Source organism: Oreochromis aureus, linkage group 20, assembly GCF_013358895.1.
Source record: "Oreochromis aureus strain Israel breed Guangdong linkage group 20, ZZ_aureus, whole genome shotgun sequence".
Classification (NCBI taxonomy): Eukaryota; Metazoa; Chordata; class Actinopteri; order Cichliformes; family Cichlidae; genus Oreochromis; species Oreochromis aureus.
In genome coordinates this window covers 5,050,485-5,073,687 of record NC_052961.1, presented here as the reverse complement: position 1 = coordinate 5,073,687, position 23,203 = coordinate 5,050,485, and the positions used below count along the sequence as shown (strand labels likewise).

Sequence of the window (23,203 nt, the reverse complement as noted above, 5' to 3'; positions counted from 1 at the left end):
TAGCATCAATTAATTCTATTTCAGAGATGCTAAAAGCCTTAATATGGTTAGGAGATGTTAGATTTAACAATATTTCTTAATACCAGCATTTTATTTCACCATCATGAATGTTACATTATATTGTTCGTATTTATAAAGCCTCCATAAAACATCAAGCTAAGAACACAAGTTTTTGTAGTCCCTCTACAAAAATTGTAGTTTTATCACGGAAGACCAGCGTCAACAAAATTCACTGTCACAAGCTTTTGCATCTTTTCTTGACCTTGTAACATTTTCCATCAAAGTCAAAGAAGATGCGACCCAGTTCTTTTTTTTCCTTGTTCTTTAGCCTCGTTCCAACCTTGAGGAAGCTTTAATGTGTTTGTCTTTACTTGGTAACATCAAGCTGAAGTTGAGACAACAACATAAAACTAAACTGATAAAGTTTTAAACTTTGGAGCAGGTCCCAAAGTTCCTAAAGATACGAAATCCCCGAGGCTGAGTTGGTGAAAGTATTCTAAAATTAAACAAAGGCACGCGGAAGATTTCAATCTGATAGCTTATTCAAAAAAAGCACGGAGGCTAAATCAAAATGGAGATTTTGCTCCCGAGGGAGTGAGTTCAAACAGAATCAGTTCTGAAGAGAAAAAGGTTTCGCTCCATAAAAGCTTGTGTTTGAGTTTTTCTCTCTGTGTGAGCATCAGACAGATTTGTCTCCTGTTAAAGGTTCTCCCTGATCTAAATCGAGGCTCTGAGGATGGGAGGCGTTATGCGCTGTACAGGTTGTAGAGCTCCTTAGGGCAATAAAGAAAAGTGACTCAACAGTTTAACAGAGAGTAGGAGCAGGCTGCTAGTGTCACACAGAGAGGAATAAGAATATTTGACTATGTTAGAGCCGCTGAAAGGAAACGAGAGAGGACACGTTAGAGTGGCGTCCTTGGAGGATTTCACCTGATTCTAGACTTTTTCTGTTTCGAGGTGTTCACTAAAGAGTTGTTTCACCACTTTAATATGAGACATATGGGCACAGCCGAGCACTGAAGCGTGGCTGGAAGTGTTTCTGATTTTATTATGATGTCGCAAAGTTGACCTGTAACTGTTTGGATTTAAGAGGTCATGTCACGTGTCAGAAGTGAGTACACAACTTTGTGATCACACCCACAGTTCAAAATAAAAGTGTCTTAAACCTGCATGGTTTCTAGTGGCCAGCAGGGGGCGACTCCTCTGCTGCGAAAAGGTTCCAGCTTGTATGGAAGTCTATGAGAAAACAGCCCTGGGCTTCCACACTGTGAATTCAGTAAACACTTTCCCAATGACATCATCAGCTCAGTCACTGATTTCCAATAATAATCAATAAAACAATTAGTTAATTTTGTAAATTATAGTCATTACTAGGGTCAGAAAGGAGGACTATCCGGGGTGTAATCAGCAACCTATGCCAATGAGCCTGCGGTGTCCTCAGTTTCTCCATAAGATCACACATATGGTTTAAAAACACCAAGATGGCGACAGCATAAAGACTCACTTGAGGCTTCTTAATGGGACTTCACTAACCAGTGGGTGATGTCACGGCTGCTACGTCAGTCTTGGCTACAAGTGGGTGTCTGTGGTTTTACACTATTCAGAAGAATATTGATGGATTGAAAACTTCTGGACTATCATCATCAAGACATCGAGAATCCCGGTTATTGATATGTTATTGTGCTGAACTGGTGACTGCCAGGTTTGTTACAGAGCAGACAGAAAGGGAGGTCTCATCACGTCTCTCTGTGATTCAGTTATGTGCTGAATGATTGCATAAATGAGTCCCGTAAACACTGTAATGTAATCATCAGATTTGTGTTACCTGGTGGAGATCTTGTAACCTTTAGACTGAGGCAGACATTGAATCCCCGCCACAGTGACTCCGCCCACCACATCTTCATACTTCATGCCCAGGTTCGATCCTGTGATCGTCACCAGAATGCCGCCCTCTAGAGGACCGGAGGCAGGTTCCACCTGCAGACAGACAGGTAGAAACAGTTTGAACGTTCCTGTGCTAAAACAAGCTCTGCAGACAGACAGACTGATCTTCCGATCGTTATAAAAGAGAAGCGAAAATCTGTGGGAGAATTGTAGGAACACAAAGATGGCAGCTGTCCTGCCCACAAACAGCCAATAACCAGTCAAACTGGGAAACAGGCAGAAGTAGCAACTGTTTCAGTGTGTGCTTGCATCGTAGGAATATAACCTACAGAGGCTAAAAAAGCTTCTTACACCTTTTACTGGATGTGACTGATGATTCTGTGCATGCTGTTTTCAGGTCCCAGAGACCACTGGAATTAAAGTTATGCCAGGTTCACTCAGACAGGGCTTCAAAATTACTGCCTGGATTTGATCCAGGATGGTGCACAGTTGCAGGACGTCCTGTAGATGGACTTTGACGAGACCCACCTTTGTGATCTGAGGAGGCGGGCAGGTGTCTGCAGGTTCACTGGAGCAGGTTCGGTTGTACACACAGCTCGGGGCTGGGCTTCCAGGACACCACACACAGCCGTACTCTTTAGGCACCGCCCTGCACTGTGAGCAATCTGATTGGCCAGCTGAGCAGTCATACAGCTGGACTGTATATTAATAAGAAAAGGAGACAAATATCATGAATGCATTTCTCTTTCTGTCTTTGTGAAGACATTAACCCCCATCCTCACCCACATGCTGACTTTGGTCAAACACAGTGGGCCTCATTCACTGTGTGAATGCATGAGTCTGTGTGACTGAGTGTTTTTCACACAGACTGTATGCGCAGGTATAGAATGACACACAGCTGTCCTAGAAAATGTTAATGCAGATATTTAAACTAAATAATACTGGTAGTGATATTAATACTAGAAACAAGATCAAAAATAGGGTTGAATTTATACTTGCTCCTTTCTCATTCTAATAAGAAATTGATCCTTTATACTACATAAAAAAAGATCCAAAGACTTAATAAAGATAATATCTGCATTTTAAATGTTTAAATTGGAATTATTAAAATGCGTTAACATTTAAAACCGTTGATTTTCTAATGCTTTGGTATTAGAGCTGTATGAAATAACCATGAAATTGATGTCCTTTCATCCTTACTGCTGAACCTTCATTTCTTGGCAATATTCCACATATGGTTTCAGTAACTGCAGCGAGGCTTTTGTCGTAGGTTGGAGCTTTCCCTTTCCCTGCTTCCTCTTCTCCTGCTCTGTGTTTATTTTATGTATCACATATAGTTCCGGATTCAGGGGACACAACACTCTGATTCACTAGTAAAAACAGTACTGGACACTAGAAACTTGTCATGAATCCAAGTGTAATTTCATGTGTGTACTTATTTTTTATCTAAATATTAGTGAAGGAGGCCCACGCCCTCAGTGTGCACAGCATCCACACACAGGTAAGGCTCTTACGTCGGAGTCCAGGTGAGGCATCAATGCGTCGTTCCCCTCTACGCAGGTAGACAGGAGCAGAATACTGAAGTTGACTGACTGGATGTTGAAACTACAGACAGTGGGACAGGTGGACAGACAGAATTTTTAATATCAGCTGTGTGGTTACTGTCATTAACTAATTATCTGCAAAAGTGTTTGCATGCATCTCTTACTTGATGCTGCCTGCAGGTGAAAGTGTGCGTGTTGTCGTGCATTTTCTCCACAGAAGCTGTCAGATTAATCCGGGATCCTTCGATTTCAACAACACACACATATGGAGCTTCATCCTGCAGAGAGACCACACACAGACACTCAGCTGTTTGATTTTAGTGATTCAGGTCAATAGAACAGACCAATGCCCGAAGGCTGGTACCACGAAAGTAGTTCAACATACTCAGGATACCTTTGCCTTATCTGGTTACATTTCATCTAAACGGCCAATCTCTTTAAAGTAGGTACCAGACAAAGCCTGGGGGCTAGAATCAGCCTGCCAATGATTCCAGTCTTTGAAAATGTGCAGGAGCGTATATAATTTAGACTTTTAACTGTATTTTTGTAAGTTTTACTGTACTACTGATAAAGACCTCCCCCGCGCCTATTCATACCACACGAAAGTAAATACAATATATATAAACAATTAAATAACAGAACCTTCCCGTTTTTTCACTAATACAGGAATTCATGATTTTTACTGTGAGTCCACAGGAAAAAAAAGATTAAAGAAAAAAAGAAAAGAAAAGAAAAATTCTGTTAATTAGCAAAAAACAATCAATGAGCTAACAAAATTTTTACACATTTATTTCTTACAATTTAAGTCAAAAGTATCATTATTTTATCACACAGACAAACTGAGATGTATTGTTGAATTTGCACTTTTTTTCTTATATTAAAGCATCTCAGGAGTTAAATGTGTGGTTAAACTTTACACTGACAGAAAGAGGAGTTTCACTGATTCGGCCCACGTTCACAGTGGGCTGTATGTGGCTCACTATCTGCACACAGAGGTTCACAGGATTTTGCCGCATTATTATTTTCCTGAGGAACGATTGGTCAGTGGGTGGTGGTTTTGCACATGTTGATCTTATTCCTTGTTAAGAAGAGTAAACAAAGGTTAAACCTACATAAATTCAACCTAAAGTCCCAAATCATAAATTGCAACACATGTTTCAAGTTTTATTAACAGACTGATGAATGATAATTATAGAGAACTGTGTTTATTTTAATTGAAAGCAATACTTTTTAAGTGCATATTATCACAGTAACATGTTGGAGCTGCAGCTGCTTTCAGGATTAGTTCAAAGCAGAATTTTTATCTGATGTTGGAGGTTTTTTGATGACAACAGCTCTGAAGATGAAGGAGTCACTGAGGCTTCTGATGAGGATTCTGTGCCTTTTACTATATACATTCAGAGTTAATGCAGTTCTGTTCTAGGAGTCTTTATTTTGTGCAAATGGTGGTGTACCGCAGGGTTCTGTAAGATGACCTGTGCCTTCATAAATGTCAGTTTATATAAGAATGAAATTAGTTTATGTTCCCATCCAGCAGCAGGAACCTGATAATTAGCTCAGACTTAAACACTGAAAAAGCACAAATACATTTATGATTCTCTCAGCTGCCTCGAACTCGCTGCTGTTAACAAACAAGCAGATATCGAGTAAAAATTTCCATTCTGTGGAGCCAGAAGACCTGACGCGCTCCTGGAAACGCCTGCCTACAGCTGCTGCAGACACAGATGTGGAAACACGATGAGGAGCCAAGGCTTCCTGAAACTAACAGCGTTGTTAGCGTTTCTTCTTCACTCACCCCTCTACGTGTTTATTCACCACTTTGCATTTCATCATTAGTTATGATTAATTTCTGGCTGTTTTCCACAGTGTGTCTCTTGTGCCTCCCAAGCCTGGTTCTGCTGGAGGTTTCTTCCTGCTAAAAGGGAGGTTTTCTTTCCCACTGTCACCAAGTGCTTGCTCATAGGGGTCGACTGATTGTTCAGGTTTTCTCTGTAATATTGTCTTTATCTTACAATATAAAGCACCTTAAGGGAGACAGTTGTTGTGATTTGACGCTATATAAATAAATCAGAATTGAACAGCATCAGATCGGCTTCGTGTTTATGTGCACCACACTGAGACAGAGACCAGTGTAGCAGTGCAACCAGATACAACAACTGGGCTCCAAGAAACAAAAGCTCTAATTTGGTTACGCTAAATGTCACTTTTTGGGAGGTTACGCCAGATGTTGCGGCACCAGACAGTCGAAACATGAAATATCAGTCTGATCTGACTAATGTTCATCCACTTCAAACAAAGACTGTTTTTAAAGTTTTAGACATGAAAAAAGTTTTTTTGGTGTTAATTTTGTGGTCTAAATGTTACTGACAGGGTTTGACAGTGTTTTGCATTAAACTGCTAATGAGACCATTTAGATCCCCATCAGACTGACATGAGGTCAGAGACGCAGACTTACAGTGTAGACGTCCAGGTTTCGTCCCCGCAGCACCACTGTGGCGCTCAGGCCCATGGGAACTAAAGCAGAGCTCTGGAGGGCGTAGACTAGCGGACAGGAAGTAGGACCAGGAGAGTCCTGCAGACAGAGAGGAGGCGGGGTTAGAGACAGGCTGACAGACAAAAAGATGGAGACAGACGGGGCAGTGGGCCGTCTTACTCTGTGGTTGAGGATGATGTGCTGGTTTGGACAGCTGTGGTTGTGAGTGCAGAGCTGATCCAGAGGACACCAGTTACAGCGCCACACACTGCTGACACACGCCAAACACCTGAAACAGAAACCACCGCCTTCAGCGTCTTCACCATCACTGATTTAGATTCAGATAAACGTACAGCACTGTCACTGTGCCTGCGTGACTTACTGGGAACTCTGGTTCAGTCGGCTTACAGCCATACAGTCATAGAAGGTCATATTGCCCGTTGAGACGGTCACATGACCAAACATGAGTGACACTGGCAGGATCATGTGATCTGCAGGTGAGAGGTGACAGAAGTTACACAGTAGCACACCTGAATGAAGACATTTTTACTGTCACTACGTGCTGCACTCGGACTTTGTCGCCGGCGCTCAAACTGCTGCGTGTTGTAAAATGCTTCACATGCAGTTAAACCTCCTGATATTTTTGGCAGACTCATTGTGAAACACTGTGTACTGGGACACACTAAATCTGTTTCTGGCATGCTAAGTAGGATGGTATTATGGAGGATTGGAACGCGCCCACAGTTCCTACTCACCACTTCCTGTGGGCAGTGGTGGGAGGTGCTCCGGGGCAGGGGATTGGCAGGTGATGCTGTTTCCCATGACAATGGCAGGCTGAGGTGGGAGGAGCCCGAAGATGCAGGACAGAGACTCCTCCTCTGCGAGGGCGGGAAGCTGGGGGACCGACAGCGTTACCTGAGAGACGAACACAGAAACACGGTTACTGCTTTTCCATGGGGACGCTTCTCTCTGTCTTTAGAGCAGCTGTGTCTCGTATCAGCAATCCTTCCATTGTCTTACTGTCAAAAAGGAAACGCCCATTGACAGTTTGGGGTCTTTCTATTGTTTTTCTTTACTTATTTATATATTTTAGGTTTACAAACGAGAATAAAACCACTTCTGTGCTCGTGGAAAAGCTCTCAGTGTTACTTTCTTTTCCTTCTATTTTAAAAATAAATAATTTTACTTCACATCACAAAATCTTAAAAGGTTCACCACCACAGTTATTGTCTGGATTCATTTCACTCAGTCCGCAATAACTCCTGTGTTTGCGCTGATCCTTATAAACCCTGTGAAGATACTCGGTGAGGCACTAAATATGAAGATGTTTCATTCATCCTGTCAGTGCTGCAGCAGTAAACAGCTGCTGCAGATGTTCATCGGCTGCTGTGAATCTTGTCTGAAGGATTGGAACTGGCTGGACTTGCAGTGCCTCTGCAATAACACACAGCCAACACAACAACACAACTGTGTTGAAACAGAATCAGCAACCTTCAGTCAATCAGAGAGTTGCTGAACTAGCACCTCAAGCTCTCCTTCAACCTGGACTGATACAGACACCTGCCAGCAACACCTGAGGGTGCCCTGACCCAGGCTGTCATCACTGCGGGAGTGGCTGACTGCATCATAACGCTGTCAGTCAGAATCAGATCAAAACAACAGCAGCCTACCTGCGTCTGCTCTTCTTTGCTGTGATTGGCCGGCTGCAGGCTCTGCACTGTCACGCACTGACTGGTTGGTTCAAAGCTCCAGAGCCAGTGGTTGGGCTGCAGGTGACGCTGACACTGATGTTTCCGGGAACATCTGCACAAAATACAAACAAACATTTGCAGATTAGTAACAACAACAACAGCAACAAACAACCAAAACACAAAACGGCGTCAGAGCGATGTCACATCAACATGCAGATGCTGCTGCGATCAAACCAAGTCTACTACACTTTCTTCTTCTACTGTCAGTCGGGCTTTTTACAAAAAAACTTCACAAAAAGTTTGCAAAAATAAATAAAGAATAAAAATGTACTTTTAAAAAGTTAAAAACCACCACCCGACAGGTAGACCTACCTTCCCTCCAGGACACACCAGCCACAGTACGGGTCTCGGACAGCGAGACAGGAGCGACAGTCTGTCTGTTTCTCACAGGACGACACAGGAACCTTCGACAGCTGAGAGAAAGACAGGAAACTGTTTGTTTTCATTTTTCGGGCTTAAATGGATCGTCTGATTGGATATTGGGGACAAAGGGAGGAAGGAGCAGGGAAAAAATGAAGAAAAGAAAGTGAGACAGGAACTGAGGAAGGAGGTCGACTGTCTCTCACCCTGCTGTTTGTTAAAACATAAACATGCTCCTGGTTCTCATCCAATAGGAGATCAGCGCTGACGGCACTGCCACTGTCCACCAACTCGCTGCCATACAGATGGCCTGACTGATTGGAGATCACCAACACCTGAAAAACAACAACACAGGTGAGTCCACAGATTCCGACACTGTTCTGTTGTTTGGTTTGTACAACCTCAATCCCTTTCCTCACCTCCTTTCCTTGTGTCCTTTATACCAAACAACAAATTACACATGAGACACTCCCATCAGTGTATAAACCTTTGTCAGCTGAACTTGGTGTTGCTGAGCGGTGGTTTCTGTTACAGCCTCCTGCTTTTATTACTTTTTATTTAACTCACATTGTGGCAGAACGTGACAAGAGTCCTCTCTCACACACACACACACACACACACACACACACACACACACACATATCGGGTATTCATATCTTGTGGGGACATCTAATTGATATAATGCTTTTTCTAGCCCCTTATCCTAACCATGAAAAATGAATGCCTAACCCTGACCCTAAACCTAACCATAACCCAATTACAATTGACCCTGTCACTAAAAGCACATTTTGAGTCTCAAAAATGCCTTCAAACTTGTGGGGACCAGGATTTTGGTCCCCATAAAGGTCGTTGGTCCCCACAACCATAGTAAACTACACACACACACACACACACACACACACACACACACACACACACACACACACACACACAGGACTGGAGAAAAGCAGAAAGCTTGACAGCAGATTTCTAAAATAAGGTACGAATACAAAAGAGAATCATTGTCCTCCCGCTATGTCTAATGCCTCTTTTAAACATCACAGGTGAAAAGACGTCCACAGAGGGTACACCTGTGCCTCCTCTAATCACGCTTCCTACAGCAAGCCTCCCGTCTCCAACTTCAGGTACTGACAAACCCCTTAAGATGGCATGACTGACTTCCAGATCAGAGGCACGGAGACAGAGAGAAACAGGAAAGGCCCTGGTCGGACCCTCCCTGCTGTCAGTAGATCTCAGTGAAGGGCGGAAAATTGGCTGACTCCATCCCAGTTTCAGTAATCGCCTGATACATCCACACCCTGAGATGTTCTGGATCTGTACTAATGCCACCAAAACACAAACACACATCTCTGTGTACTGTGCATTGTTTATTTGTTCTGAGTACAACAAAAGAACGCTCTTTCTCTGCTGCACAGTATTTGTCACTGAATGACTTTCCTGCTCGAGTGATGAGACGGGATCCTTTCATGTGGACTCCTGCTGTGCCGACTGTGTGAAGTATTTTGAAAAAGTTAACTCAAGATGGAGAAACTCGTGTCAGCAAATATAAAATGTCTAAGAGCTGAAATGTTGTGACAAGTAAAAATGATGATCATCAACATTTAATTTCAGTAAAGTGACAACATGAAAGCAACAGTGCCTGCTGCAGCTGCGGCAGCAGCAACAACCCGCCAGCAGGTGGAGCTGCTTCACCCCGACAACACCCCTCAAGGCACCTCCACTATCAGCAGCGTGTGACAAAGAGAACAATTCAGACAGTGAAAAATGCAGAAAGGAGGATAATTTGAGTTTGAACAGACTCGATCCTGCTGTGCTACATCCAGTTTATTTTTTGTCTTTTTTTATTCTTGCTGAGATGGAAGAGCAGCATCCTGACAAAGTAGAAACTCTGGAAATCTCTACCATATCTCAGCCACTTCACTCACTGATTGGTCAATTGTGTGCAAGTAAAAAGGTATGGCAGGGCTTTAGTGTCTCTCTTATCTCTCTGCGTTCAATCTTCACTCAAATACTTTTGTCACATTTCATGTGTACAGCTGTGAGTTTGTGAAACACTGAGTTTTTTAGGAGACATGCAGTACTGTTACTGCTTTTTCCTGTAGAAATGCAAGCCTGTCTCCTTGATTTCACCTGAAGGCATCAGGGTGTAAACTTCTGCACCACAGACTGCAATAACCTAAAAACACAACGCTTAGTGGAGTTTAATGCTGAGCATTTTCATCATCACCGTCTTCTTCTTTTAAACAGGATGCAATGAGGAAGGGATTTTTCTGACTGGGAAACTGAGGACATCACAGGTTCATTTATGTTTAACAAGTTAAAAAGACAAAGACTATTTTCTCTGACTGTTAAAAGAACCATATTTGTGTTTTAATAGTAAACGGACTAGTTCTTATATGCTGCTTTTCTGCTCTACTTGGGCATTCAAAGCACTTCATACAGCATTCCTCATTCATCCATTCACACAAGCACTTTTTTCTACACCTAAGTCCTTTCTATCTTACATTCACACACATTAATGCTCCGATGAACGCATCAGAGATCAGCTTGGGGTTCAGTATCCTGCCCAAAGATACTGAGACATGCAGACTACAGCAGCCAGGATTTGAACCGCCAACCTTCTGATTAGTAAATGATTTTCTCTACCTCCTGAAGAACAGCCACCCCCCCTCATAATGACCTGAAACTAGTGAGTGACCCACAAAGTCTACAGGGCAAAGGAGCCAGAGCTGCTTTCACATCGATTTCTATAAACCAGAAGTCCTTTTACAAGCAGAGGAGTCAGGAGTCACTGTGCTTCTAGTACACATCCGCACAAAAATTCAACACATGTGCGGGGACTCTGCCTTTAGATATGTTAAAGTGCAGGAGCCTTCTCTCCTGGGAATATATGTGCATATGTGTTTCTTCAGTTTGGATAACCTCGGGTGCCACGCCCACAGACACACTGCAGGAGCGTCACATGCTGGAGAAACTGGTGCTTGAGCATCTTTCTGACAGCTTCACTATTTCACAATCCCAAGAGAAGCACAGCAGTGAACATGTGCCTGGGTTCACTGCGAAAAATGTGGTGTTGCACTTGTGCATGCCTCTTGTTGTTGATTGGTTATTGGTCCCTCAGGTGCACTCTGGGTAAGGATCCAGCAGGAGGCCCTGAAACATTTACAGTGTGTGTGATTAAATATTAACGGGGAGAATCAAAGCTCTGCTGTTTACCTCGCTGAGGCTCCGAGGCAAGATTAGAGCTCATTAACGTGTACACGCACACAAGTTTGTCCTTCTAACTTTGCGAGGACTATTAGTCACACGGTGCATTCCCAGGACCCTTACCCTAAACTTGAACTTGATAAAAACTTCAAAATGAAATGGAAAAAAATGCATCTTAAGGTGTCCCGCAGAGAGAACAATTGGGTGCAGAATCTCGTCACTTTTCAAACGTCCTCTCTAACAATGTGTAAGACTGGGTCCTCATAAGCCACATGTACAAGTGCACACACACACACACACTTACACCCAGTAAAAGCTTCAGGGGTGTCCTGCTGGATTCTTACCAGACTGCACCTGAGAGACCAATCACCAATCAACAACAAAAGTCTGAGCATGCTCCCATGTGACCCTCCCCAACACCACCCACTCTTCCCAAACGCACCACACCCTCGAGCTAAACGCCTGTTAGTCACACACACACGCATACATAGAGTGTATCATTGTGTTGCTTATAAAGAGCTGCAGGCTACAAGCTGCTCTGTTCAGTGTGTGTGTGTGTGTGTGTGTGTGTGTGTGTGTGTGTGTGTGTGTGTGTGTGTGTGTGTGTGTGTGTAATTTTCCTGGTGCTACTCTTCAGACCTTCCAGTTACTACATAAACAGGAAACAGCTGATTCCTCCCTGTAGCTAGAGAAGGAGACACAAACGCCTGAACAGGCCTTTTCACTGCCAAGTAAAAACCAGTCTCACCAGCTGGTCTCTTAGCAGCTCCATTAGAGTGGAGGGGTCTAAAGCGTGTTCAATTAAGCATTATTCATATATGCATTTGCTCCCCAAAACTTTTCATGTGAGAAACGGTTTTATATTACAACTAACTGTCTGCTAAGTTCACAGCAGAGAGATTAAGTATTATGTGTCCTATCCCTCAATGTTCAGCCACAATCTGCGCCATTTCAGCTGTTGTGTGGTACATGTGGGAAAGGGTAACTGAGGTCAATGACCCGACCGATGCCGTCTACTTCATGTGTGAAACGGCTGTAAAACATGTTCGTGGTGTCACCTTTTGCAGTTGTCCCTTTCTGTCTCCCAGGAAAGCGATGGTGTGTCCCGCCTCTGTTGCTGTGGTGACAGCGGTCAGCTGTATGGTGGAATTGACAATGGGCGTGGCTTTGAGGGGCACGGCGCTAGCGATGGGGTTGGGGGTGTGTTCCCCTCCACAGGGGTACTCTGAGAGAGAGTCCTGGTAGATGAATAAACAGAGAGAGAGGAGCCAGTGAACACAGGTATGTGGTCAGCCCTGCTTTATCTGTTTATGTCTCTAAACACCAACAAAGACACAAACAATATTGTTTCCATTCACCTTTAAAACGCATGCTTTTTTCCACTCAGCCTGTCACTTTAATCTGTGTGTTTTTGCTCTATGTGGGTCAGCTCTGTGCTACAAGCTGTGTGTTTGAGTGGCAGCTGTCTGATGATAAGTCCAGATGCTGAAGATAACCACTCTAATCCACACACACACTCACTCACACACACATAGTATTAAGGTCAGCAGCGAGGCAGATGACAACCATCAACAGCTTCTTCCCTAAAGCAGCTGCTAATCTGTGATGTCATCACGTGTAAAATGTGATGTCATAAGATGTCCCACTTGGCCGAGCAGGACCTCAACGATCCGTGGGGTCATCTTTGGACTCTCATTGGAACCAGTTTACTGTCCCATTATTTTCAACTGTAACCAGCCCTTCCTTACTGCACTCTCATTACTACCAGTAACTCTAACTCTGTCATCTGCAGTATCTGGAGTTTATATTTGGCTCTATCACTCTTTGCTAGGACCTACTTCTGAGAGCAGCAGCAATGACAACAGACTGGTTAACTTAGATTAAAAAAACCCATGAAATTAAGGACCTGGGGTGGAGGTGGGTTGCAAAGTGACTTGCAGATCAAAGCAACCATTGGGAGGGGAAAAGCAGCTTAAAAAGCATGTCCTATATATTTACCAGTTGGACATGCCGAAGGATAAAAATCAGCTGATTACAAATAAGCTCAACTTTGTGGTCTGCCTGAACTGAAGCTATGGCATCGGTCCATTCATATATATTTTCAATGCAGAACTGATTTGATCACAACTCTATTGCCAAAAACCTTGAACAGGCCTCAGCCAACCACAAAGTTATTGCATAGAAAACTGAAACCACAGCTTTCATTCGCTTTAGGAGGGCTACCCCAAAAATAAAAATAATAATAATGATTTGCAAAATCAAAATACATTATGTATGTATTATGTGCACCAAGCTAGTGAGTGTTCCAGGTAAGGAGGTTACTCACAGCCAGTAATGGTAAGTGGTAAACCTACATTAGTGCTTTCTATCCAACATTCATTCTCCGATGGATGCATCAAAGAGTATCGATTTGGCATGAACACCACCAACCTTCTGATTAGTAGATGACCTGCTCTCCCTCCCGAGCTACAGCCATCCCCAGTGCCAATGCTGGGTGCAACATGTTACTGGTACCACATTATATTTTTCAGTCATGCAGTAATGTAATGAGTTACTGTACGAAATTCAGTAGTTGCATTACAGTTACAATTATGTCATTACTTGCATTACAAAGGTTCTTTAGTTCAGTGCACACTGAGCAGATAGAAAGAAAAAAACATTCACTTTTTCTTCTGCACCCCTACGCAAAAAACAAACACCTCATTTCGATTGTGTGCATGGAGGAGGAAAATGGTTTAGTGGTCAACAACATTTGTTGAGTGGTGATATGGAAATCGCTTTTATTACAAGAGCATGATTATATAAAGTGCAAACTGTGTCCAGGACAAAAATGACAGTGTTATACTGCTAACATTGACTCTGTGTGAGCATCTGCACAGACAGCATGCTAATACAGAGCTAACGAAGAAGCCAGTGTAATGTTAAAGCTGAGTGTATGCTGACCCCAGCCCTGCATCCAGAGCCTGAGCTTCAACAGGTAACAAAAGCAGCGATGTAGTGACGCAGCCTCCACTTCTGTTCATGTTTCTACAGCAGAATCATTGCGGCGATGACTTTGAAGTCTCATTGAGCTGGTTTCAAACTTTGCTTTGTGATGTCGGCTTTGTGTTCTTACATAGCTTCAGGTTTCCAATGTGTTTCACGTCATGTTACAGAGTAGCAAGAAAGTAACGTAATGTGTCTGGGGACAAATTCATGTACTGCATTACTTTTAAGAAGAGTAATGAGTAGTGTGTAATATATTACTTTTTTTAAGTAATCACCCCAACACTGCTCAGGTGTTTGTGAGTTTACCTTTGGCAGTTTGAGACATTTTGATGACACGCCGTACTCGATGTAGGCCTCCTCTTTTCCACCGCTGCCTTGCCCTCCCTCTGTGTAACACACTTCCTGTGCTCTCCGCAACATTGTGTCCAACTCCGCCATGCCATAAACGCAGAGAGCTGAACGATTTGTTGCTACGGGCGTGGACGCCTGCCCTGCTGCCATGACGACAAACAGGTGAGGTTCACCTGAGTGGTTACCTAACCATGCACCCTGTGCCAGGTTATACCCGCCCTGGCACAGCAGCGGCACCTCAACGTATGAGTAGAAGCTACGATCAGAGATGCAGAGCCGGGAGGCGTAAGTCCGGTACTCCTTCTTGTGCCGCCGTGAGAACAGGAAGTAGACATGGTTGCCATGGACAACAGCCTTCACAAAGTGGTTGTTGTAATCGGAGTAACTTCCTACAACAAGTTTTCCAAGCTCCTCCTCCTGAGAGAACGCTCTGCGGGGTGGAACCACTGGAAACAGCCGCCGTGTTGTGATTGGTGGGATGTCACCAGGGCCTTTGCTAGTGTAGCTTCGACCAACCAGCATCAGACGCAGCACGTCACCATCCCCGCCCCCTTCCTGCTTATTTTTCGTGGTAATTACCACGGCAACAGTGGAGACACCTGGAGCGTTGGCTGCGACGTACTGAGTGTCAACGGGATTGGACGTCTGATAGATGAGCTGAGAAATGTTGGACAGACTCCTGCAGAGAAAGACAGGACAGAAAAGTCATTCTTCAAACGTGTTTTGGCTAATCCAGACATCAGTCACCTTTAATACAAGCAAAGAACAGATACAGTGTGAGAAAAATGTATTTGGATAAACTCTGGGAACACAGTGAGGAAAACTAGCAGAGTAAACTGACGTACCTCTTTTCACAGATTCCCTGGAACAGTGATCCACAAACTATCAGACTCCCTGGCTCCGCCCCCTGCCCTGTCTCCATCAGCAGCAATTTGTTGTAGTTGTCAGTGTCCTTGGCTGATGGGCATTCCTGAAGCACGATTGGTGGGAGGCACTCTGGAGAGTCCCGGTAAGGGCCGGTCTTTACGTGCGACAACACCTCGAGGTCAGTGGTCAGCTGGTACAGATTATTGACCCCGCCCACATAAATATGTCCTGCTCCAGGATCCAGGAGCAGGTGCGACAGGGGGGCGCCCTTCAACTCCACGTGTATCGAGGCATCCACAGGTTGGGAGAAAGGGGAGAGGATGTGGAGGAGGAGGAGGAGGAGTGACGGGGGGATGGAGGAGGCCAACATGGCAGCTCCTCTTTACCTGAAACAGATTAAAGTTCAGGAGAATTAAAATTTGTGAAAAGGAGCTGCTTATGATTAGTGACTGGTCAGCAGGGCCTCTTGAATGCCCACTTGCAGTTAATCTCACTGCCCACTGGTCAAAAACAGACAAAACTTGTTTTCTTGTTTTATCTGTCCTAATCCTAAAGATATTCCCTTTACGGGGCGATCTGGTGGGAAAAGGAAAAGAAAGGAAACCCTCTGAGAAACTGAAACAAGACAATATTGTAGATTTTTGAATTGTGCAGAAACTGACCCGAGATCTGAACTTCACTGTAAAATTTGAAATCCACTAAAGAATGTCTTCTTGGCTTCACCGTCCGCCCACAGAAAGGCAGCGGTCTGTCTGAATACAAAACTCAAAGCTGTGATTGCATCTTATTTCCACTTTCTCCCCTGCAGCAGAAAACCTCGCCCGAGTTTCAGAGCAGAACTGAACCATGACTGTCTCAGATTAAGGTGGAGAAACACGGATCTATTTCATACCCAAAAAAGAAAAAAAAAAAACTTAAATATGTAAAATACACCTGAGCAGGTGAGGCTCAGCCCTGCAGACTCTCTGCGCCGTTTCTCTTTCTCTCTCTGAAGTTATTAATAAAATATTTTTGCTGCTTCACACTTTTCATCTGGCGGTCAAACTGTAGTTGCCTGTAGTAACATCACCATGGCAACAAACCGGTATCCACGGCAACGCTGTGAAACGACTCAAACCTCTGGTGGGTTGTTTGGTTTTTATGACAGAGTGGAGTTTTAAACTGGTGTCAAACTGGTTTCAATCTTGCGGGTCCTTCTGTGTCTTCAGGTTGCATCACTCTGTCAAAGTGTAAAATATTCCTGTAAAATAATCACGGCTCAGACCTCATTCCTCTTCTCCTGAGGATAAATCCACGATCTTTCCTCAAGCTCTCCCACTACTGCTACAAACAGCCTCCACCTTCACTTCACCTGAAACAAGCTGATTTACTATACAGCCGAAAGGAGGAGAAAGATTTACTATTTAAAGATGAAATTCAAGCAGCACAAAAAGTGTTCTTACGATGCTGAACATTCAAACTGTTTTATGCACAGTCCGCCTACAACAGACACGGTCAGCAGTTAGTTAGCTTTATGGGGGTTTTTTGTGGAAGGCAGAAGTAACCATATACTAATGAGGGTGGAGTACTAAGTTATCAGCCTTCGTAGACTGCAGGGGTGACTGGCACTAACACAGAAAACCTGCTAATTAGTGCTGATGATACTTTTGTTATTCCATCTGTAGTCGTCTCTAATTGGTTGTGTGGCTTTAAATGGAAAGCCAGAAGGCAGTGAGAGTAGCACCACCTACTCACAGAGCAGAGCATGTATTATTACAATGGCTGTGTTATTGATAAAGTCAAAGATAGTATGAATGGCCTGAAACAAGCTGGGGGTGGAGGTGAGGTTGCAAAGTGGCATGCAGGGGTACCAGTAACCCTATGTTGAACAGCTTAAATAAAATGTTATGTATAAGATTTACCAACAGGATGTACAGAGGGGTATCAGGCGACATCAGCTGGCACTGAATTATGCATCTCTGCCAAATTTGCAGGAATTTGGCTCCATGGCTGTGATACAGTTTTAACTTTTTATATTAGTCATATAATTTATAAGATAATTACATTAAATGACTCTAATAGTGTCATTTATGCCTAGCTTATGCCTGTGTGTGTGTGTACATGTTTAGACATCTTCGTGAGGACAGAAAATTGGCATGCTACTATACTTGTGGGGACCAGCAGTCACTTATGGGGACAAAATGTCCATCCTCACGAGTTTGAAGGCATTTTTGAGGGTCAAAATGTGGTTTTAGTGTCAGGGTTACAATTAGGTTATGGTTAGGTTTAGGCTGAGGGTTCGGGCTAGGCATTCATTTTTGATGGTTAGGGTTAGCAGCTGGGGAAAGCACTATGTCAATGAGATGTCCTCACTAAGATATGAAAATGAGTGTGTGTGTGTGTGTGTGTGCGTGCGTGCGTGCGTGCGTGCGTGCGTGTGTGTGTACACTGTCATTATGAAGGGATAAAGCAGGTTTATTTGTACTGTAAAACTGGGCATTTTAACACAGGAGTCTATGGGGGCTGACTCGCTTTTTGAGCCAGCCTCAAGTGGCCATTTGCACTACAGTTTTTGGCGCTTCTACTTGGACTTCATATCTCTGTCCCAAGTGGTTGCCACTTGGTTCTATCCAGTATGTGTTGGAAAACATGCCTGTTTAGATCCTCAAAATATGGAGAGAATGCACACAAACAGCTTAGCTTGTCCATCGGTGTAATAATGTGTAAACATTTTCAGTTCAGATATAATCTGTTTTGATTTTCATTTTTACCTTATAAAGAGAAACCCAAGGGTTTTCTTTGACTGGTATTTTCAGATAGTGGGGCCAAAACCCCCCCAGAACTCGAGCAGAACCACGCGCAGGAGGAGCCACCATCTGTTTGGGGTCATTTGCAAATCACTGCATATAGTTCTTATTTACATTAACCATCCCACTGGTTTGGAAACATTTTTGCAAATCTGTATATATTTTTTTTGCTTAAAGACAACATCAAATAATCCTGGCAAATATCCAGTCTTTCAAACAATCATCAGGTCTAAATCAAACCTCAGCAGCTGGAAAAGCAAAATTCTATCAATGACATAAACTCACAGTTATTTGATCATCATACTCCCAATAAAATGGTTCTTAATCTTCTTTTTTTAACAAAGGTCAGTCAGATTGATCTTGAGCACTAATGTGATGAAAGGTTTTACCACAAGCCTCAGAGTTTCCTCTGAACGCTTTCAATCAGTGGTCTTTTTCTCGACAGCAAAACGGATCTTTAACTCACATTTCCACACAAACAGCCAGCGCATATCCTCTTTTTAACAATATTCACAGTTCGGCAACAAAGAGGACTTTCTTTTGCTTTCCCGACACGTCAAAACAGCCACACATCAGATCTGATTCAGCTTCATGCAAATCAGAGGAAGAAAAACTCATTTACATCTGTAGTCTCAGAAAATACCACAAACTGTGGGTTTTACTGTGCTGTGGCGTGCCTCTGATTAGAGCTTGGGACCTCCAAACCAAAAAATAAATCATCAGGATTTTTCCTCTTAATCCAGCTGGAGCCTGAGGGAGACGGCACACCAGGCGTGCACCAATTGTGAAATTCTGGGTCAGTACTGTTTGCAATTTTTAAAATAAAAATCTGCATCCTAGTATATACATATACATATAACACTGATTTCAAACAGAAAGCCAAACATTAAGCCCCGATTAACAAAACCGATCAACATTGATTAACAGATTGTTAATACATCACATGCAATGACATCACACAAAAGAAGGTCTATGAAAACATGAATTAATTTGTTGTTTAAAGGAGGTGGTCACTGATTTCATCAGTCGTATCTCCTCAGGCAGGTTGTTCTAAAATCGAGGGCCTGGATAGCAAAAGCACAGTCACCACCCAGGAGGATCAACATATCTGGTATGTATCTCAGGCTCAGACCCAGATGTACTTTTAAAGGGATCAGCAAAATCTTACAAGTTGACTCTATAAACTTACAGATAGTCAAAGCACAGAAGTCAGGACTGGGGTGAAGCTCTGCAGTCCACCAAAACCAATAAAACCCCAGCTGGTGCATTTTGAATGAGCCAGAGGCGAGAGAGTAACTTTGTGTTTATACGAGTGTGGACAGAGTTGCAGTAGCCAAGCCTGGAGAAAACAAACACGGGGATGAGTTTTTCCAGGTATGACAGTGAAAGCTGTGATTTAATGAAAACAAGACTGGGAGGCTTTTTTGATGTGTGCATCAAGGGTGAATCAACTTGTGCTCCCAAGATCCTGGCAATGGGTTTCACATGTGTGGACCAGGGTCAGGGTAATGGTCATTGGGGCGCGGGTAAAGTTGAGTTGAAAAAAAAAAAGACTAACATGGTGGGAAACAGCAATTAGGCTCTTAAGGTCACCGAAACTCATGGGAAGGTACACTGCATGGACAAAAGTACTGGGTCACCTACACATTGCACCTCATCGTCATAGAAACACAGCCATGAAGATCCTGGTGTGTAGTTTTTGTGCAGCTCAGCACTTGGTAACAACACTCTTCAACTTTTCTGCTGAATTGCTGTGCTTCTAAAACACTTTCTACGTTCGAGTTCAGTGACCTGTTAACAGTGACTCATTGTAAAGGCGGTCGGCATGGCTTGGTGCTTGACTTTATACACCCGCGGATATGAGACTGAAAACATTTTAGTCCACATATCTGTATGTGAAAGAAGATTTAAGATGCAGCTGAATGGAAATGAAACCAAAATGAAATAAAAATAGTACCTAGAATTGAACCTTGCGGTACACCACAGTTAAGTGTGAACAGCAGCTTAAACACAGCAGCTTTAATGCTTTTTGTGCCCACCACTTAAGCTGCTGCCGTCTGGCAGGAGGTTCAGGCTGCTCAGGTCCAGAACAAATAGACTCAAGGACAGCTTTTACAACAGGGCAATAGCCCTGATCAATGCAAATAGCTGACCTGACTGGCTACCTACTGGACTTTTTGGGAGGGGAGGTAACAACGGTAAAAACAGTAACAATAATAATATTTATATTTATAACAAGGTGCAATAATAATTAATGTGCAATAATAACAGTGTGCAATACAAATACACTTATTCTTCTTTTTTATTACTAAGTTATTATACTGTGTTGTGTTGTTTGTGTTGTTTGTGTTGCGTTGTGATGTGTCGTATCGTGTCGTGTTGTGTTATATGTAGTGCCGATGTAGGACAGTTTTCCAATTTAATTGTACTATTGTACTATGTATGACTGTGCAATGACAATAAAGAGTTATCTACCAAAGGACAAATTACAATGTGAACTTCAAGGCCACTTTAAGACACGTTTGACAGCTTCTCCTTCATCCCTGTATCAGATACCTTCATTCAATCACACAAACAGTCTCACTGAATCTGGTTCATACCCAGTGCTTTATAGCAGTGGGCCATGTTTCCATCACTGATACTTGGTGCCATTTGCTTGGCAGCATGTGAGTATAAGTCAAGTTATTCACTCATAGTAAGCCATACGAGAGGTGGCTTTATCTATCAACTGACAAGGTTTTTTTTCTCTCTCTTTCATTTGGTTTTAGGTCCTGTGCAAAGGTGGTTAGTTGTGGTTGTAATCGTGCTCCTGTATATGAACCACCTCAATGTCAAGCGGGGCCTTTGATGTGCCGCAGTCTTATAACCGTCCCACAGCTACACAGACACTTTTTACAAATACACAGAGACACTCAGGTAAGGTGAACATAGCTGTGGGGAACACACGATCGAGGTAACAAGGCTGAAAACTGAATACAAAATACACGAGACAAGGGCTACCAAAATAAAATAGGAAAAAACATTACGAGAACACCTAACACAGAGACGAAGGCTAGACACGGGACTAGGGAAACTAAACATGAGACCTTATGAGTCCAAATACACAAAACGATGGGTCAAAGACCGTCTCAGACCGCAAAGGTACACTTGCACTTGCCTCAAGGCACACCATTTGGAGACCACTGCTCTCAAAGATAAGAATTAAAACCAACCAAGTGCAGTGTCCTTGATGCAAACTCATTTTCCAACAGGGGGCAGTCGCTTAAAATGTCATGATCTACCCTGTGTGTGACGGGCAGATATCATTCAACAGGGCTCATATCGGCTGATATGCACATCCCAGTGCCATCCTGCCATGAGGAATAGGAATTGGATGTGACAGCTGATTTGAGCCTAGGTGAGCTGATCAGATAAAAGCTGAAGTTGGAGTAGATAAATAAAAGAAGACTACTGAGTGTAACAGTTTTCAAAAAAATGAAGCAGAAGAAAAAAAATCTCTGTGCAGCTGGGCTGATGAAGAAAAAAGTGAAGGCTTCAAACCAGCAAGGACAGAAGAGGCTAATCTGAGTTCGGCTAGCCAGTGTAGCTTTCAGCCAACTTCAGTTCGGTCCAAAGCTTCTAGAGGACTTTACACGGTCAGTTTGGCTTCATATCTCAGGAAAACAAGATTTTCTGCCCCAGTAAAATTAATAAGAGCCTCTGACATGTTTTACAGAGTGTGTTCCTCTGATACAAAACACTATTCATCTCTCTCTCTCCTGGTTAACTCACGCTCGCTCTACCCTCCCTCCTGCTGCGTGTTGGTACAGACTGAAACTCGCTGTTTAACTTCCCCCCCAGTGCATGCTGGGAAACAGCCAGTGAGGCCTCGGGACACACAAACACACGGTCCCGAACACACACAGCAAGAGGCACACATGCTTCAACATTTCCATGGTAATACTGATCATCCTCACACACAGTCAGTCTGTATGCTAATCACTTCCTCCTTCAGCCTGATGGGTGGGGAGGGGGGCTTCATCTATAATTCATGCTGCTGAGGAGAGAGAGAGAGAGAGTTGTAGGCTGTCAGAAAGTAAAATGAGAGGGTGAGTTAAAGTTGGAAGAAAGAAAAAGAGAGAGAGGTTATAAGAAGGACAGAAGAAGGCGAGAGAGAGCGCTGGAGGCGACGGAGCGTTAAAGTAAAAAATGAGGAAAAAGACTCAGAGAGAAAATAAATTCATGTTTGATCTGCTGAATTCAGATCAGCTTTCTGTCAGCCTGTCTATCTGTCTCTCTGTTGACCCTGAGAGCTCTGCACACTGCAGCTTAAGAAAGCTCAGGCATGGGAAAGTGCTACGGACACGTCCATGATACCTTTTTAAAATGAAGCCAGTCTCCGTCCATACTAACGCGCCTAAGAACGTATCACATCCACCGAGGCACGTCTCCTAAGCACAGATGCAGAAGCAGAATGATAAAAGCCAAAGTTGAATGGCAACAGCTGCTGGCAGACATCAAGGTCAGCAACGCCTGTTATTCATCCTGCGTGTTAGTCAAGGCTGATGTCTTTGTTATCTTCTCAAAAAGCATCATATGATGAGAGTGTCACAAATCAGAGGGGGACACTAAGCGCCCCAGCAAACGTGTGCGCCTGCATCGTCGTTTCCAAAAGTCAAAGTTTCCGTCAAAGGCTCGGTTTTCAGTCTCAACTCAGCTGCATTTACAGAAGCCTCCACATGCCAGGCGAGCGTGGATGCTCGGTCAAAGCACAGAAGAAGAAAGTACATAAAAATAAAATGTATTCAAACAGGCATAATTTATCACTAGTTGGTTAACCCCTGAATTGAATTTTTAATGTTAATTTTCATGTTGCTCTTATTATACTCATCATGTTTTCAGGATTATTTAAACAGGAGGGCGAGGAGGGTCTGAGACCGAGGCAGGGGTGACTGCAGGAAATCAGAATAGCTCATCATAAATAAACACACTGTAAAAACTGGTGCACTGTCT

The 23,203-nt window shown here is 43.4% G+C and overlaps 1 protein-coding gene across 3 annotated transcripts in view; it reads right to left on the bottom strand.

Annotated features, from left to right (window-relative positions):
* The window catches only part of plxnb3 (plexin B3), a 98,230-nt gene that overhangs the window by 14,451 nt on the left and 60,576 nt on the right, over nucleotides 1-23,203 (bottom strand). For 2 of the 3 annotated variants that reach the window (XM_031759117.2, XM_039604495.1), the window contains 14 exons: nucleotides 15,404-15,811; nucleotides 14,514-15,237; nucleotides 12,278-12,457; nucleotides 8,219-8,347; nucleotides 7,965-8,065; nucleotides 7,572-7,704; nucleotides 6,657-6,816; nucleotides 6,284-6,392; nucleotides 6,082-6,190; nucleotides 5,884-6,000; nucleotides 3,593-3,706; nucleotides 3,399-3,489; nucleotides 2,413-2,582; nucleotides 1,826-1,977 (listed from right to left, as the gene is read on the bottom strand). In XM_031759117.2, the coding sequence (XP_031614977.1) occupies nucleotides 1,826-1,977; nucleotides 2,413-2,582; nucleotides 3,399-3,489; nucleotides 3,593-3,706; nucleotides 5,884-6,000; nucleotides 6,082-6,190; nucleotides 6,284-6,392; nucleotides 6,657-6,816; nucleotides 7,572-7,704; nucleotides 7,965-8,065; nucleotides 8,219-8,347; nucleotides 12,278-12,457; nucleotides 14,514-15,237; nucleotides 15,404-15,795 (2,681 nt within the window). In that variant the 5' untranslated portion in view covers nucleotides 15,796-15,811. Of the gene's footprint in view, nucleotides 1-1,825; nucleotides 1,978-2,412; nucleotides 2,583-3,398; nucleotides 3,490-3,592; nucleotides 3,707-5,883; nucleotides 6,001-6,081; nucleotides 6,191-6,283; nucleotides 6,393-6,656; nucleotides 6,817-7,571; nucleotides 7,705-7,964; nucleotides 8,066-8,218; nucleotides 8,348-12,277; nucleotides 12,458-14,513; nucleotides 15,238-15,403; nucleotides 15,812-16,087; nucleotides 16,145-23,203 lie in introns of those variants that run through there. The other variant, XM_039604497.1, reaches the window with a different exon arrangement.